Below are 17,882 nucleotides of genomic sequence, written 5' to 3' on the forward strand. Positions count from 1 at the left end.
ACAGCTAGAGTCCCATCCTCTTGTGGCACGTGTGGTCAACGTCGGCACGCGCAGGCAGACGCGAGGACATCCAGAGCAGACGCCTTTCCCCCTAGAGCGGACCCCCGCGCTCCGGCTCAGCCTGTACTTGCAAGGAGGGCGCCGGCAAGGCGCCTATGCGGCGGGGCCACACCAGGAGCCTCGCCTCGCCTACGTCACCGCCTTCCACTGCCCCTGTGCGGAAGTGAGGTCAGGTTGTTTTGTTGCGTGGGGGCGGGTTCCGAGCTCGTCGTGAGGCCGGGGGAGGCTCGCTTGGCGGGTCGTGGAGTCCCCTCGGGGGGCGAGGAGGAAATGGACGTCCTCAGGGCGGAGATCGAGCGGAAACGAAAACTGATGGAGGAGAAGGAGCTGGTGGCGGTAAGGGGAAGGGAGGCAGCGCGGACGAAGAGACCAGGAAGAGGGAAGGGGGGGGGGAAGGTGGCCATGAGAAGATGAGAGAAGGGGGAGGGGAAGATACCCTAAGAAAAGTGGGGGAGGGGAAGATACCCTAAGAAAAGTGGGGGAGGGGAGGGGGAGATGATCCTAAGGAAAGTGGGGGAGGGGGAGATGACCCTAAGGAAAGTGGGGGAGGGGGAGATGACCCTAAGGAAAGTGGGGGAGGGGAAGATACCCTAAGAAAAGTGGGGGAGGGGAGGAGGAGATGATCCTAAGAAAAGTGGGGGAGGGGAGGAGGAGATGATCCTAAGAAAAGTGGGGGAAGGGAGGAGGAGATGATCCTAAGAAAAGTGGGGGAGGGGAAGATACCCTAAGAAAAGTGGGGGAGGGGAAGATACCCTAAGAAAAGTGGGGGAGGGGAGGGGGAGATGATCCTAAGGAAAAACTGGTGGCAGAATGAGACCAGGAGGAAACGGGAGGGGAGATCTGAAGTAACATCGGGGAGGGGGACGTTATGAGACCAGGAGGATATTTGGGAGGCAGGTTCTTTATTTTAATATGTTCATAGTCCCCTTATACCGGTAGGATCTGTATGGACGCGACAACGTACTACAGAATTAGTGACAGGAATCTGAAATAAGCGTAGGATGTTAGATGGGATTCAGGCAGGCTATACAGTGCTGGAAAATGTGGTGTTGTGTCGTTCGATACAATGTAGAAAAATGGTGTCATCTCAGTAGAAAATAATGCAGTGATGGCAGGATAATCTATACAGCACACAGCTTTGGATTTGTCTCCTAAGGCAAACTGATATGCTGTGGGGAGCGGCTATGGCTCAGTGGTAGAGCATCTGCTTGGCATGCAGAGGGTCCCAGGTTCAATCCCCGGCATCTTCCAGTTAAAGGGACTAGGCAAGCAGGTGATGCAGAGTTCAGTATTCTCTGCAGGACATTAACTGGTACCCAGTGCTATTGAGAGCTTGTGAGTTGCACCCGACACCTCTCCCCCATGTTGCCTGACAGTATTGAAAGAAGAAATCTACACTGTTAAGTAAATTCTTACTGAATTAACTAATTTTCTGTTTTTCAGGGAAATAAAAAATACTTCAAACGCAGTGAGCTAGCCAAGAAGGAAGAAGAGGCATATTTTGAAAGATGCGGCTATAAGGTAATACAGCAATACTCATTTTGGCATGTATGTTAGTTTTGCAGTATCTGTTTGACCATATATGATAATTTTAGAAGATTTTGCTAATAATTCTTTGTCCAATCTGTCACTGTTGCACTTTAGCCTGTAAACAAGAAGCCACCGGGAAAGGTATGATTTTGCAACCCACTTTGCAATGCGGGAAGAGGCATGCATGGATCTGCGGCTTCTCGGATTTGTGTTTATAGCTTGGCTTCTTCTGTAGAGGGCATGAGGCTGCTTGAGAATAAAGCTCTTCTTGCGTTCTTTTTACGTTGTGCTCCATCAGGCATGTACAATAGATCTGACATAACTAAAACCACTTTAAAGAACCGTAGCAAGAACTGCCAAATTTGGCCTGCAGGTCTGTTTTCCTGAAACTGGTGCTGCTTAAAAGGCCAGCAAACTTGCATAGTGATAGTTCATACTTGCCTTTCTTAATCTGGTTCTTAAAAGACAGTGATACATAGTTGGTATTTCCCCCCAGTTATGTAAACGTAATGAATGAGTACTCTGAAAGGCAGTTCCTCCCCCCACCATAAGAAAAGCTGTTTGGATGTGAGCAAAGTAACAGTTTAAGTTAGGGGGGAAATGTAAATTCCATCACTTATTTTAGATTGGAGGCTTGCAGCAAATCCAGATATATTTTTTTGTAGCACACCGATTTGGATAGCTAGGTTTGAGTCCATTAACACCTTAAAAAGGTAGAGGTCCTCTGTGCAAGCACCGGGTCATTCCTGACCCATGGGGTGACGTCACATCCCGACGTTTTCTAGGCAGACTTTGTTTACGGGGTGGCTTGCCAGTGCCTTCCCCAGTCATCTTCCCTTTACCCCCAGCAAGCTGGGTACTCATTTGAAGGCTGGAAGGCTGAGTCAACCTTGAGCCTGCTACCTAAAACCAACTTCGGTTGGGATCGAACTCAGGTCGTGAGCAGAGTTTGGACTGCAGTACTGCAGCTTTACCACTCTGCACCACGGGGCTCCTATTAGCACCTTAGAGACCAACAATAATCTTTCAGGGTCAAAGCTCCCTTTGTCAATTTGGATAGTGCCCCCAAAATACTAAACTCACAAAGATCTTCTTGATGATGTTTCGTGACCCACCCACCTTCATCAAGAGATGGGCCAAGACCTTTTGGGATCTGAAGCAAATATTTACATTGGTAAAGGAAATGGCAGCAAAATTGTAATGATAAAACGAAATATTTTATAATTTGCTGTTCTTAAACAGAAGCCAAAATCTGTTTCTAAAGTGGACCATCTCACCCTGCTTCATGGTGGAGCTAGCCATGCTTGCTTGTATCTACCTGGCCTTTGTGAAGATGGTGCTGTGTCTCCATTAGGGGTGCTAAAGTCAGCTCAGCATTGATGCAGCAGTCTGTGTTGAGGTTGGAGTCGAGTTACCCGAAGTCCCTTTTGACATTTGGCCCCTCTGAGATATTTCCCAGCCTTGGTCTCTTTAGAGGAGTACAAAAACAACAGAGGAGACTCCAGTGGAGAGCTGAGATGGAAGAGTCTAGTTTCCCTAAGATAGAGTATTTTCTTGGAAGATATATCAAAAGGAGTATTACTTCAGTACAAACATGGCTTATTGGCAAATGGGGGGCTAGGCCTCTGGGGCAGTGTGAGTGAAGCTACGACTTTACTGATGTGGTTGAAAAGCTCCTTATTTCTTTCAGGACGAATGAATGGACAAAAAGCACTGAGGATTGATTGGGGCAGAGGCCCAAATACATTTAAGATGCAGAAGGGTTCCTCAGGCAGCTAGCTTATGCGGCAGTGATATCTTGTAGGAGGACAACTTCCGTCTAGCGGATGTGGCTAGTACATAGAACACCAAGGGTTAAACGGCTACTATTTGGAGAGAAGTCAGAATCAAAAGATCGGAGCGTGGCTGGAATGGATTTCCTAAATAAATGCAACTAAGAAACATTCTGCCTCCTCAAATGCTGTTACAGAGCGTCCCCGATTTCTGCACTTAAACTTTCTTAACATATTTAAGAGGCCGAAGACTGTGTCAGAAGATGCAGCTGCTTTTGCTTTGCTTAGACTGCCCCTAGTAACTGAATTGCTTATGAAGAGGAAGCCCTGAACAAGCAAAACGATTTTTTTTGGCTCACTGCTTGTAACAGAGTCCAGCTTATGCAATGGCTTACATCTTTTTCCATCTGGGTGATCTCACCAGTTTTGCTTTCAGAGATAAATACATCTAATGATTTATGATTATGTGGTTTTAAATATTGTTTTGGGTGATAAATGGGAGGTTTCTGTACTTTTTTTGCTTGCCACTGGAATCGTCCTGGACATGCACAGCATATTTCCCCAGAGAATTGATTTGGACATAGTTTCATATAGATGGCTGAAATTGTGGGATTGTTGCCTGCCTTTATTGTGGAGAATGGCTGTTGTCCTGCTATTTGAAAGTATGGAGACATTTTTCAATAATTGAGTTTTACAGATACGGTAGGCCACCAAAAAGACAAATAAGTTGGTTCAAGATCAAATCAAGCCTGAAATCTCTCTAGAAGCTAAAATGACTAAACTGAGGCTAATGTACTTTGGTCACATTATGAGATGGCAAAAGTCACTGGAAAAGACAGTAATGCTAGGAAAAGTTGAAGGGTGTAGGCAACATGAGATGGAAAGACCCAACATGGGATGGATTGACTCAGTCAAGGAAGCCACAACCCTCAGTTTGCAAGACCTGAGCAAGGCTGTCAACAATAAGATGTTTTGAAAGTCATTAATTCATAAGGTCTTCATAAGTTGAAGATGGCACTTGACACACCTTTGACCCACCTTGTGAGAGTCTCTTATCCTAAGAAAAGATCAGAACTTCAGTGGGCATAGCAGGCTGGGTGGGAGGGAGAAGGGAAAGTATCAGTCTATGACCTTTGCACTGTGTTTTGGATCTGATGCTGTATTTAGAATTATTAATCTATTTCACACACCCCTTTAGTATACTCTTTTTACATTTTATGTATCTGAAATTCCACCTTTTCCGTACTTTGATTTTCGCAAAACAATATATGTAAATTTTCTTTGGAAGGCAGTGCAGAGAGTGTTGCAAGTTCAAGCCAAACAATTTCAGAGACAGTTCCTAGAAGTTTAATTCAGTTCCTGCATATTCACTGGGCTATGTGTTCTCAAAGGAGTCACTAAAGAACAGCACATGTTCCTGTGTGTTAAAAAGCTTTAAAACTGTAGGTTTTGCCTGTTGCTTCCCAGGTACAACAGAACGAAGAGGAGGAGGAGAAGAAAATGGGGTCATCCAATCCAGTGTTGGAGTTAGAGCTGGCAGAGGAGAAGTTGCCTATGACTCTTTCTAGGCAAGAGGTAAGAACATCTCTCTGGAGCTGCCATGCATGCTCGGTGGCTCACAAATGTCTTCTCTAGAATGCGGTTTTTAACTTGTCACACAGTCGCCACCTGAATACTAGATACTAGTCATGATGCACACCTATTCATGATGCATACCTACCTATATTGGATAATAGTCATGATGCTTACCTATTCTCTCCAGGATCAGAGGAGCACGCCAAAATTTATTAGGTGCTGTGGAACATAGGCAGGACAATGCTGCTGCAGTTGTCTTGTTTATGGGCTTCCTAGAGGCACCTGGCTGGCCACTGTGTGAATAGACTGCTGGACTTGATGGACATTGGTCTGATCCAGCATGGCCTTTCTTATGTTCTTATGAATGTGAAATCCAGGAAACATGGATCCTAGCTAAATGTTCTTCACTTGGATAGTTTTTTTATCTCCATATATAGGTTCTCAACCAGTTCCTTTGCCTTCTTTCCACCTGAACCTTGAATTAACTCTGGCAAATGTTGGCCTTGTCTGTATTGGTTGAGAGTCTAGGAGTTTTTCTTCCCTTCAGGAATGAATGTGATGCTTGTAGGAACCACAGTGGAATGGAATTTCCACTGAAGGAAATGATATGTGTCCTTTCTTACAGCGAATTTAGTTGCACCATTTGAACCCAGAATAAATAATTCCTTATGTTGGGCAAGAGGGTTTACTGATGTGAAGTGAAGGCTAGTGCACTTATATGCATGGTCCCCCCCTCAAAGATGGCACATGGGAGCCTGAGGGAAACAGCAATAAAACATTGTTCTCCAATTCAGTTTTCAAATATCGTTGCCAAAGTGCAATCTAGTTATCTACAGTGTAGGTATCTCCAACTGCTGATGTGTCCTAACCATGGCCACCCAGTTCAGCACAGAACTTGACTCGTATATATCCTGTGTTGTTAAGGATGTAACTGGTGAGATGTAAGTCTCCTGTCCATTGTTTTTTGTGTAAATGGCAGCTGTTTGTAATCATTGGGCATAGTTGGGCGTATCTACTGCAAATTCAGTGCTCTTTCACAGGACAAGGTGTGGTTGAATTGCTGTGCCCTGTGAGTTTTATAACCAGAGACTTATTTTTACTACTTAGGGCTTTCTTCTGTTGGCTTTATTTTATTTTGGGGTAAATCATGAGAGTGACCTTATCCGTCTTATTTTTCTTGAGGTTTGCCTAAAGGAGATGCTCTTGACTTTTTGCAGGTCATTAGGCGGCTAAGAGAAAGGGGTGAGCCTGTCAGGCTGTTTGGAGAAACGGATTATGATGCCTTCCAGCGGCTGCGAAAGATCGAAATTCTGGCTCCAGAAGTGAACAAGGTAAGTCCACGTAGCATAAGGAAGCTCATTGAAGGAGCTATGACCAGCGCCAGAGGAAAAGTATGTCTGTATTTCTTGGTAGTGATGTGTAAGCTTTGTGCCACTTAGTGGGCAATGAAAACAGTTTGTAAGCTTGCTTAGTATGAAATAATGCATTCCTAAGAAGGGCTCCAGAAAGCGCCTTCCCTTCTCCAGTTCCCAGGGCGGCTTGGATAGCGTGTCTCTTTCTGGTCCTCCTATCCATGACGTGTCCCTGGGCAGTGGGATTCAGCTTGTAGTTCCACCCCCAGCTTGCCTGTCTGCTCCAGTCCTTCATGCATTAGCATTACTGACTAAATGGCACATTCAGTGTAGAGTGTTTTTTTTAAAGAACCAAAGCTGTGGCTCATGGTATAAACATGTACTGCCTTAAAGCTCCAGGCCAGTTTGTACTTCCAGCGTACTCTGTATGACCATCTATAGAGAACAGGATGCCTCATCCACTCAAATTTAAGCAGTGGCGGCACAGACACATGCAGTGTCCAGAGGGAAACCATCCCTTAATGATTAAAATGGCAATTGCACGCTTGGAAAAGACCTAGTGGGTGACTTCATCTGCCCTGTTACACAAAGTCTGTGCAGACGGCCCCATATCTGTTCAGGGCTTCGAATGTAAGGTGCTTTCCACGTTAACACACTTAGAACTGTTGCCTCCGTTCTTCTCTGTAGGGCTTGAGAAATGACCTGAAGGCTGCCTTAGATAAGATCGACCAGCAGTATCTGAACGAGCTTGTCGGCGGCCAGGAGCAAGGAGAAGACGATACTCAGAACGACCTCAAGGTCCATGAAGAGAACACCACCATTGAAGAACTGGAGGTAGCATAGGACAAACAGTGTGGCTTTTTCCAAACCCTGCACAGTAAACTTACTAAAACTCTCCCCAAAGAAAACCTGCATTCCGCAGCATGTACAAATAAGGGGAATGGAGATAAATCTGAATAATTCTGCAAGTCTTTCTATTTTGTACATTCTGGCTTTTCTAGTCATGTGGGAGAGTATATGGCCGTTTTGAAGCTGGGGGATTGTTGAAAATATTTGTGAATAGTAAGTATCTTTTATCTTCTTTTCCAGGCTTTGGGGAGATCTTTAGGGCAAGGCGATGATCATAAAGACATGGATATCATAACCAAATTCTTGAAGGTAAAAAGCAGGACGAGTCAGAATATTTAAGTTGAAACCAAAACAGGGCATAATCATAACATTGCAAACTTTGTGTGTGTTTTGATGTTAATTTTAGTAGGCTTGATTTGGCGTTAAGGTGAGCTGACCGTTCAGAAATGGTAAGAGAGGCTGAAGCAAGACGGCAAGGCAAACTATTCCAAAGAACTGTGTGTTCAATAGCCCATCTGGTCGTGAGGAATTTTCATAACCGATGAAATGGGAGCCAGTTGGTCCAAAAAAGATTCCTCTGCCTCTTGCTAACTGTGGATGGATTGTTTGGTGTCAGACACCTGAATTCCGATCCAGGCTTTGCTTCTAGTTTGCAGGTTGGAATATGTGCACATAAGAGAAAGAGTCGCTCTTTTCACACCCACTAAATCACCCACAGCCCTTCCTCTCCAGCTTCTTAGCTTGCGGCCTGACTCCCAGTTTCCTGGTCAGCTGAAGAGGCAAGTTGCAGAGGGAAAGGGTTAGACTGTCTACCATTTCCTTCTTGTAAATAATCCCTCCTGGGATTGAGTGTGGTGTTTATTGGTGAAAATGTATAGCTAGAAGATACTTAATTGCTAGGCTCAGATTCTCACAAAAGGTGTGTACATCCCGTTGCCTGTTGCATTTCCTGAGTGCTGGAGCCTTCATAGTGATTTGCCTTTTAGACTGTTCCATCCTGTGAAGGCGCCTGGTTAATGAGGGAATACCCTCAGTACAGAATAAAATCACATCTAATTAAAAGCCCCCCCCCCCGCAGGCTTTTCATGAGCCGTGTCTTTTTCCCCCTCCAAAATTATTATGTCCTTTGAAGGCTGGTCATTTGTTAATTGGAAAAGTGCCAAGTGACTTGCAAGAAGGTCACATATGCCCTCTTTTCATTGGATGAGATCTTAAGATACACTAGTTCAAATTTAGCCTCACTCCGAAACTTGGCAGATGGCAGCCCATGCCAGTCTTTCTGCTTTGGTGTATATCAATACCAATCCACCTCAAAGAGCTATTGCAGGGGTCTTTGAGATGATGACCACTGGGGGCTTTGAAAACTTAAAAACTGATGTGTGTTAGAAAGACAGCCCCCCCCCCCCCATTTATGCACAGTTGTGAGTTTTAAGACATATAGTCCCATCCTATTCAGATTTGCTCAAGTCCCATTAAGTGCAGCTAGGCTTGCAATCTGATAATGTGTTCCTCTTCCTCAGTTCCTTCTTGGAGTCTGGGCTAAGGATCTGAATGCCAGAGAGGATTACCTGAAACGTGGGGTGCAGGGAAAGCTGAACAGCGCCACTCAGAAGCAGACAGAATCATACCTGAGACCTCTGTTCAGGAAACTTCGGAAAAGGGTAACCTCTGCAGAATTTTTTTTTAGTATCTATTCCAGGGTACAGCATGCTTGCAAGTAATTTTGTCACATCTCTACATCAAGTATGATTGGGTCATGCATGATTTTAGAGGAGCTCGTCTATTGTGTCTGAGTAATTTACTACTGTCCTTGTGATTGGAATGCATCAATGACTTGCACACTCCTAGAGTTGCCAACTGTCCAGAGAAAACCTGTCCTGTCCCTTTAACAGAGGTTTAAGGGGATGTTATTTACCTCCATGGCATGAAAGGCATTGAATGCCCATTTCCACACATTAAGTCACTCTTAAAGGGACAGAGCATTTTTTTCTCCAGGCCAGTTGGCAATTCTACACAGAAGCAGAAGGGCTGCTCTGAGGCTAGGTAATCCCTACTCCTCTGTAAGTCTCAAGTGTTCCCCAGTTTTAATTCAACACAATATGATTTCACAAGTGTTAGAGGTAGAAAATATAACTTCTCTCACCTGTTCCCTACTTGATCTCTGTTTTTGTCTTTCTATTTAGACTATTCCTGCTGACATCAAAGAATCAATAACTGATATTATCAAGTTCATGCTACAAAGAGAGTATGTGAAGGTACAGCAATTTAAGACTCCACAGTGTTCATGCCCTGTAATTGAAGTGAATTAAAGTGTGTGAAGTTTTACCAGTTTAAGTCTTCAAAACAATGAGATGAGCATGAACATATGCATTCAAGCATGTAATATGCTATCTGTTCTTTAAGGCATAGGGGAGTTCACTCCATTGTGTCTGTGTTAAGTGCCATCAAGTTGCTTCCGACTTATGGTGACCTTATGAATTAATGACCTTCAAAACATCCTATTGACAGCCTTGGTCAGGTCTTGCAAACTGAGGGCTGTGGCTTCCTTGATTTAGTCAATCCATCTCATGTTGGGTCTTCCTCTTTTCCTGCTGTCTTCAGCTTTTCTTACCATTGTCTTTTCCAATGAGTTTTGTCTTGTGATGTGACCAATGTTCAATAGCCTCAGTTTAGTCTTTGTAGCTTCAAGGGAGAATTCAGGCTTGATTTGATCTAGAATTCACTCATTTGTCTTTCTGGCGGTCCATAGTATCTACAAAAACTCTCATCCAACACCATATTTAAAACGAATCCACTTCCTGTCCGTTTTATTCACTGTCCAACTTTCACACCCATACATAGTAATGAGGAGTACAATAGTACGGTCTGGCAGTTGCTCCTGGAACGAATGAACACCCAACAGTTTGGTCGGAGTGAACGGGTAGCGAGGCCTGGCCTTGTGGCTCAGCCCAGCAGAGACCCCATCCAGGTTTCTTCTTGAGTGTTCTTATTAATGTTGCCTGGGATATATAGATTGTATTCTGTTTGAAATAATACAAATAGATTTTAACAAACAAAAAATGTATAAGCAGTTGCTTGTTTTCAGTGCCAGCTGTTGCGCAGGTAAAAATGATAATGAGCGTTCAAGTCCTTAACATGGAAGCTAGCAATCAATGGCAGGATCCCTTGGGCTCTGGGCCTCCGAGATGAGACCTCTTGGCTTTTGGTTTTGGCTGCCCTATGGGCCCTCTGCCCTGCTGACCTGTTTGTTTGTTTCTGCAGGCCAACGACGCCTACCTCCAGATGGCTATTGGCAACGCTCCCTGGCCCATAGGCGTCACTATGGTGGGCATCCATGCCCGAACCGGTCGAGAAAAGATTTTCTCGAAGCATGTGGCCCATGTGTTGAATGATGAAACGCAGAGGAAGTACATCCAGGTGAGATGAAGAATGATGATGGTAGGCTCAAGGTTTAAGGACCCACATTAATATTGAGAAATACCTTAAGGTGTCAGTGTTTGTCTGTGCAAATAACAGTTGCTAGGCATGGACCAGCCCTGTCCAGTTCACTTTGTTTATTTAGATTCTTGCATCCAGCTGTTCAACTAGAAATTTTCACAGAAGCTGCTTTCTGTCTTCATCTCAGGATTCTCTGTCTGGTCTCGGTCACTTCTGTTTTACCAACTGACCCTTTTTGTGTTACTTGTGCAGGGCCTGAAGAGGCTGATGACCATTTGCCAGAAGCACTTCTCAACAGACCCATCCAAATGTGTGGAGTACAATGCATTGTGACGAGTCGTTGTCCCTGCCTAGGAGAGAGGACCCCCAGGGCTTGTGAGGCACCTCTGAGTGGGCCGAGGGTGGGAGACAAGGACATGATTTTGCCTGCTTCAGCACGCCACATTCAACTACCCTTTGATGAACTTCTAGGCCACCATTGGTACGTGTCGCAGGCCTGTATCAAGAGGCACCCCAGCATTCTTGGAGCTGTTTGCTTTCGCTGAACTTTCAACAGATCAAAAAGGTCCATTCTAGTCTGCTTTTTGGAGTTTGAATCAGTTGGCTTTTAAAACGCCGATCCCGCAGGTTTTGAGGATCAGAACTAACTATTGCTGCATCAGAGGCTGCTTGAAGTTGTTGCCATTCATTGTAGGGGGAAAATACACTTCTCACTTGTATGTTTCCCACATTGGATTGGATCCCACGGAGCCATTCTGCTGGCAGAAGTGTTGTTCCCCTGGCAGAAGAAGGCTTCTCTGACACAAGACTCTGGGAAAGGGCCTGTAGGATCCAACCCAATGTGGTGAACCACATTGATTCTCTGAAGAGCCCTTTGTATCTTGAGTGTCTTTTTTACCGCAGTAAGGAAACCAAAGTACAACTTCAAGCATACCTTTACTCACCCCAGTCAAGTTTCCTACCATGAGGCATGAGACTTAGGGTGATGCTGCTGGTCCAGAAACGGGGGAAGTCTTCTTGTCCCTGTGAATTTTTGTGATGAAGGACCAACACGGCAATTTGCATTGGATGTTTTGGAATGTATTAGCTTACAAAAAGCTGTCCTGTTCTGATGTCTCTGGGGAATATTTTTGAGATATTGAAGTTTGATTGGGTAGTCCATGTTACCAATGCTGGGTAGCTGTCTTTCCCACCTTTTTACTGAGACCAGAAATATGATGGACAGTAGAAGATTCAAGTTTCCTTGTTCTCAAAGAATGGAAAACATGATTCTTTTGAGACCAAACTGCTCCAGAGGGAAAAAGCTAAATGTGTACAAAGAATGCATTTTAATATGAAATTATGTGGAACTTCCCAGGAGAAATTAATACCGTTTAAAGGTGTTTATTTAAGGATTGGTATCTGTGGGTTTTATTTTAATAAAGGATCGAAAATTCTGGTTGCATTGGACTTTAATCCAAGCCTGGGTAGGCAATGTCCAGTCCCTTTTCAAGGCATGGACCCCTCTGTCAACACTGAGAAGATTTCTTGTCTTTGTGGGTGCAGAGATAATATGGTATCATGTTAGCATGTACAATGTATGCGCGTAGTAGAGTTCATAAGTCTGATCTGGGGTTTACAGTGTTAAGCATAGACAGTTTAAAAGAGTCAAGAGATTCATGAAATCTCAGCTACAATTAGAAAAACGGCGCATTCACAAATGCTGAATAATGCACTTTCAATCCACTTTCAATGCACTTTAGTGATCATTTGGAAGTGGATTTTGCCATTTCACACTGTAAAATACAGCTGCATGGAAAGTGGATTGAAAGTGCATTATTCAACATGTGTGAAAGCGCCCTGTGATTATTGATACTTGCCTAAATGTAGTGTCACCGTTGCTTTCCAGATAAGAGTAAAATGGATGGGTCCTTTTTCACTGTGCGAGTGCAGGGAAAGATGAGGGTGGAAGAGCTCTTTGGATATGGGAGAATGTTCTTTCTGCAGGCTAAGAAGATTCATTGGGAGATTATTTTTTTGTCCCATAGCCAAGTGATAGTGCTAGAAATCAAAAGGGAATGTCACTCTTCTATATATTAGGGAAAAACTCGTTAAGCTTGGGAATACTTAGGCATTTTGTCACTTGGATGCATGCCAGACCAGAGTAGTTAACAGACAATAGGAGATGAAAGGTATTACTCTTCCCTCTCTTTCAGAAAGGAAACTCCAGCTTTTGGAACCTAAAGGGCATCTCCTAGAACCAAATGAGATGTGTGCATTTCTGCAGCTCCTACGGTTGTTTGAAACAATTCTCAGGCATATAGTTTTAAACCTGCCACCCCCACCCTGCTTTTCCCTACATGAAATTGCTGTTTGTCCCCATTGGGGAAACCTGTATACTGATAAAAGGAGCTGGGAAATATGGAAATATTTATGTCTGGAGGCTCTGCAAGTGGACACATTAATACAAACGACACACATGGAGCTAGTTGGACATGCTGGAGTCAGAAAGGCAGTCAAAGAACCTAAGACCTGCAATATTTTTTTAATCACATAGTGTTTCCCAAAGTTCTGATAGCGTAGGCACTCCCCCCCCCCCCAAGAAGCATCCTGCAGTCTCACAGCTAAACAGATTTGCGTTTTACTATGTAGAAGAACTGCCTAACCTCAGAGGAGCACCACCCTTCATGTTTCTATGTGGATCAGTGATCTGTGCATGCTGCCTCAATGGCAGGAAGCAAGCCCAGTGACTTTCGCAGAGGTTCAGCGGGCCTCCACCGCGGTTATGTCTTTCCTTCAAGAGGGATCGCATAATTTAAACCACCTCTGAAGCAGAGCGGCTGCATGGACTGGAAAGAGACCAGGGCAGAGTGGTGAATACCTCTCAGAGACTGCTTGGTTGCGGAGTAGGAACTTTGGGCTCTCAGGTCCCTTAATTGTTAATTTCTTGTGGCAGACCAGGGTGCCCAAGGACACAGTTTGGGCATTGCTGGGCTCTGGGTTCAGGGCCACTTGGATACCTGAGGCTGTGGTAGTGGGTATGGAAGGAGCAGTGTTTGAGCTATAAACCGTATCGGTACTTCAGCCCTCAAATAGGAGGATTCTGTATATTGTTCTTGCTGAAGATTTTCAGCTCAGTCGCAGTTGACTTTTATTGCCTCACTTTGGCAAACATCCGTCTCTCTCTTTCCCTTCCTTCTCGGTTTTTGGGTTTGTTTGATCCTTTGTTGGCCTCCAGTCTCTCCCCTCTCTGCGTTGACGGGGTTGTGGGGGAAAGGGCTAAGCTACTAAGCCCTTCAGATTCCCGCCTCATGCAAATAGGGCCCTCCTTCTTTGCATGGCAGCAGCACATGGGAGTTGGGACGTCTGGGTTTGCTGCCAAGTATGTCGCTGTGGCCTTAGAGAGAACCCAAAAGCCAGATCGCTTAAGTACCACGATTTGATTTTCCCCTGAAGAGGGTAACTAACAGAGCTGTTTGGCTGGCTCGTGACACTGTTTGATTGCCTCAGTGTTCATTTTCCTGTTCCCTCTCTGGCTGTTTCTGCCTGTTTCCTCGTCTCGTCAACCTGCAGTCTTGTTTCAGTCTAAAGAGTAAAAAAGCCTGGGGATTATACAAAAAGCTTTACCATTGAGAATACGCGAGAGCTTTTTTTGGTGGGAATATAAGTGGCGTTTGGAGGGCTGCGGGAGGCAGGGGTAGGATTGGTCTGGCTGGGAACGTGTAGCAACAGACCTCAAGGAAATGGCGGTGAAGGGTTGTAATTTGTTTTTGTATACAGATCTGGAAGAGATTTACTTTCATAGGAAGGATTTTTGAAATGGTTGCCAGAGTGAGGCTCTAGCTTGGCCCTGGTTGTGAACTCTCTAATTGTGCCGGAACACAGATGTGCTTGATTTCCAAGAATTCTAACTTTTGTCCCAAAGGAAATCGGCAAGGAGTGATTTCGGGAAGGGCTTCGATTTAAAAAGTGAGAGGGAGGTCCTCTTGGGGCTTGGAGTGCCGTTAGCTGATCTTCTGACAATTCCCACATGTAGGATGACTGGTTAGTCACAATACGCCTAGCCTTGTTTGGGTGTGTGTGGCGGGGGGAGGTTCTTGCAGAGGCTGTTTACATTTGGAATTGGAATTCCCCAAGGATATATAAGAATGTTATAGAAGGCACGGGCAAAATAGTTGTATGTCAAAAATTGCCACTGCCTTCTAGAAACTTAATTTATGAATAATCTCCCAGCTGGTGGTCCTTAATCCAAGCTGCTCGTGCAGTTCTGTATCCCATGTTGGACTAACTTTATCCCTAAGCAGTCTACGGAATGGCACCTTATTAGAGACAGAGAAGCTGCCAAATACTTTCTTAGGGTTTTTTTTTTAAAAATCCAAGAGTATCCAGCTGTCCTGTGGGAGCATATAACAAAATAGCCTATAATACAATATATGTGTATGTAAATATTCAAAACATAAATCACTGTTGTATTTTTGCATTTTCTTTTGTATAACTAACAAAAAGATATTTGATAGATTTAAAGAAATAGATACCTTGTTAACAATGTGTTCGACACTGGAAACCTTTATACTCCATAAACAAATAGTTATTTTTTGAATAGTGTATACTTGTGTTAAACATTGAAATCTATATACTGTATAAACCAACAGTGATTTATGTTTTGAATACATACGCATATATATTTTATTGTAGGTTAGTACTATTTTGATATTTACCTTCAGTATTTTTGGTACCTATACTCCCTATTATTATACTTGTTAGTCCTGTGGGAGCAGACTGGAGCCGCCCCCTCCCGCCCGGGTCACCATGGGAACATTGCTATGGCAACTGCTTTTCATGTCTGGCTTGAGGGTGGCTTTCTGCCTCTGGGGCTGACCTAAATTGCAGCCACAGGCCTGTGTTCAAAGAGCTGACCAAAGGGGATTTCAGAGGAAGTGTTCCCTAGTGGCCTATGGAAGGGAGAGCCTCAATAACAGTCCCCTGCTGCTGAGGATAGTTTATGGGTCCTCTGGAATGTTGATAAACAATGTTACATTTTAGTTTAATTTTTTCATCTTTGCATATCCCTTTGGGGTATTTTAAATTGAAAAGACTGGTGAAGATGGAAAGGCTAAAAACGCCTGCTTTGTTGGTTATGGGCTAGGAAAAGGAGAGAACTAGAATGGACTATATAGCACCCTTTATGTGTGCATAAGAGGTGTTTCCCTCCTGTACATATTTGGTCATTCTAAAAGCTTCTAATGTCCTGCTTAGAAACAAAGTGAATAAGCAGAAGTCAAATGTATGTAATACCACTTTTGCTGTTAGTAGGAAAATGACCCCAACCCAATATCTTGCCAAGCAGTGAATCTTAGAGTATGGCCTCACCTGAGCTACAGGTTGCCTTCCCTTCTTCTAGGTACAGTACAAGCTCATTCAGCTGCTTGATTATCCATAATGTTCAGTTTACCGGCATAGCCCAGAGTGCAGTCTTTTTCCCCCTTAGCCACCATACCCCTGCATCTTTGGGTGTGCATTTGCCCCACCCCTGCTTCTCCAGCCAACCAGATAGATGTCTCCAGCCATTGCTGACACTGACAGCTGACAGCATCCTTAGGTACCTCCTTCCCCCTAAGACAGCCTTGTGCTGCCAGCAGCCACCTCTGCTGGAGGACGTCCGGACATCTGGACTGCTTGTCTTCCTGTTCTGTAGGGCAGCACCGTGAATTGGGGAGGAGGGGGATGCCACCAACCATGTGGTGTGTGACCAGGGCATTCCCATAGCAGGGTGCATTTGTTTACTGCAGATTCCACTGGGAAGTGGGTAGGGCAGAGTAATAAACGTGAGTATCCAGCATATTTCATTAACTGGGAATCCCTGTTCTTCATGAGTGCTGTATAACAAAGCTTCTATTGTATTATGGAGATGTAGAATAGCTGGAGAAACGCCTTGGGCAAAACTAATAAATATGGTCCTCCTTGGGTGAAGTTTACCTAGTGGTTAAGTGATACATGTCCTGTCTCTGCAAGTAACCCTCCCTCCCCAGTTTGGATTTCTTTATTCACACATTATCCGAACAGTCTCCAGCAAGACCATGCTCAAACAGCTCCCATGTGAAGAGTGCAGCCACTGATCCACAGTGGTGGAATCTTTTCATTAGTGGCAACGCTCACATATATTGGTGTTGTAGGGGAAGGGAAGGGGAGAACTCACTGGTGTCATAGGCAAAAAGGCATGGGAGGTTTTGTCTTGGATTTGCCGCTCTCTAGATGCACATTTTCCCCATCTGAATTCTCAAAACTCTGCATGGGGGCTTATTTTTGAGTTTTAAGAATTTGACTGGGGGAAATGTGCGTTTAGAGAGTGGCAAATCCAAGGCAAAACCTCCCGTGTGTTTTTGCCCATAGACTGTTTCTCAGCTGACATTTTGAAGGCTAGTCGAGAAAGTATGTATGACTATGTGATGAAGTTTGGGGTGTAAGGTTGAGCCAGCAACTAGATCCAGTGAGTATCAGGGCTTGTGCTAGGATATAAAGTTGCCTGGTAACTTTAGTAGAAACACGTAGCATAGTGTAAGATCATGGGGAGCATTAGATGGAAATGAGCATAAATGGTTAAGTCAAAGCATTCTTAGGATTTTGAACACTGCAAAAAAAATTAAAACCCTGCATCCAATTTCATCTTGAAAATGCTTTAATAAGGAAGTGTTGACAACACTGTTTTTGCAAAATGTAAAGGTAACTATACAAATTCTTAATACAAAAAGAATAAATTAAAAGCAGTTTTTTTAAAAAAAAATTCTGCAACCTTTTCTACAACATAACATATTTTCTTCCCCTTGTTCACTGTTGCACAGAATTCTGTAAAATCGTTTTACATGCTCTACCTTCAGTTTCAGAAGAGTTCTATTTTCCCCTCTTAATTTTTAAACTAGAGTCCGCTTTGCACAACTGGTAATAAAACTATGGACATTAATATATATATGTAAAACTTTACATCTAGTTAACTAAGCAGTAACTGGTCATCTGATAGCACCTGAATGGGGTTTGCTATGTCCAAAACTAAAACTATTACTGGGTGGAGAGGGGAGGAAAAGAAAAAAACAAACCAAATTGGACCCTTGTCTTTCCTAACATTTTCAACACTCAACTGCATATAATAAAAATAAACCCTGCCCATCATGGCATCTGGTGCATGTGCATATACAAAGCTAGGCAGGGAGGGAGGTTTGTACATATACACAAACGGCGATATCAGTCCAGGACCCTTTTTTATTGATACAAAAGCAGAATTCAAGGGGCTTAGTCATGGTGTAATCAAGTACTTGTATACAATAGCTATGGT

The 17,882-nt window shown here is 44.0% G+C and overlaps 1 protein-coding gene across 3 annotated transcripts; it reads left to right on the forward strand.

The window, feature by feature from the left end:
- Window positions 1–330: 330 nt before the first annotated feature.
- PRPF18 (pre-mRNA processing factor 18) lies at window positions 331–10,938 on the forward strand. Of its 3 annotated transcripts, XM_056846815.1 has the most exons (11): window positions 331–396; window positions 1,504–1,581; window positions 1,705–1,731; window positions 4,830–4,937; window positions 6,155–6,268; window positions 6,977–7,123; window positions 7,379–7,447; window positions 8,659–8,799; window positions 9,322–9,393; window positions 10,400–10,555; window positions 10,829–10,938. In XM_056846815.1, exons 1-11 carry the CDS (start codon window positions 331–333, stop codon window positions 10,907–10,909), a joined length of 1,059 nt encoding a protein of 352 aa, XP_056702793.1. In that variant the 3' UTR covers window positions 10,910–10,938. The 3 variants fall into 3 exon arrangements, with proteins under 3 accessions (XP_056702793.1, XP_056702791.1, XP_056702792.1); XM_056846813.1 differs by lacking the exon at window positions 1,705–1,731; XM_056846814.1 differs by lacking the exons at window positions 1,504–1,581; window positions 1,705–1,731 and having other exon boundaries at window positions 381–390; window positions 4,854–4,937.
- Window positions 10,939–17,882: the final 6,944 nt, after the last annotated feature.

The sequence above is a fragment of the Euleptes europaea genome, chromosome 3, assembly GCF_029931775.1.
Source record: "Euleptes europaea isolate rEulEur1 chromosome 3, rEulEur1.hap1, whole genome shotgun sequence".
In the NCBI taxonomy this organism is placed as follows: domain Eukaryota; kingdom Metazoa; phylum Chordata; class Lepidosauria; order Squamata; family Sphaerodactylidae; genus Euleptes; species Euleptes europaea.

What these genes read in the sequence shown, in the direction of transcription:
- PRPF18 (XM_056846815.1), top strand. Translation starts at nt 331, where the DNA reads ATGGACGTCCTCAGGGCGGAGATCGAGCGGAAACGAAAACTGATGGAG. An exon ending in TTGAAAGATGCGGCTATAAG is followed by an intron (nt 1,582 to 1,704) that starts GTAATACAGCAA and finishes GTTGCACTTTAG; the next exon opens with CCTGTAAACAAGAAGCCACC. An exon ending in TGGCTCCAGAAGTGAACAAG is followed by an intron (nt 6,269 to 6,976) that starts GTAAGTCCACGT and finishes TCTTCTCTGTAG; the next exon opens with GGCTTGAGAAATGACCTGAA.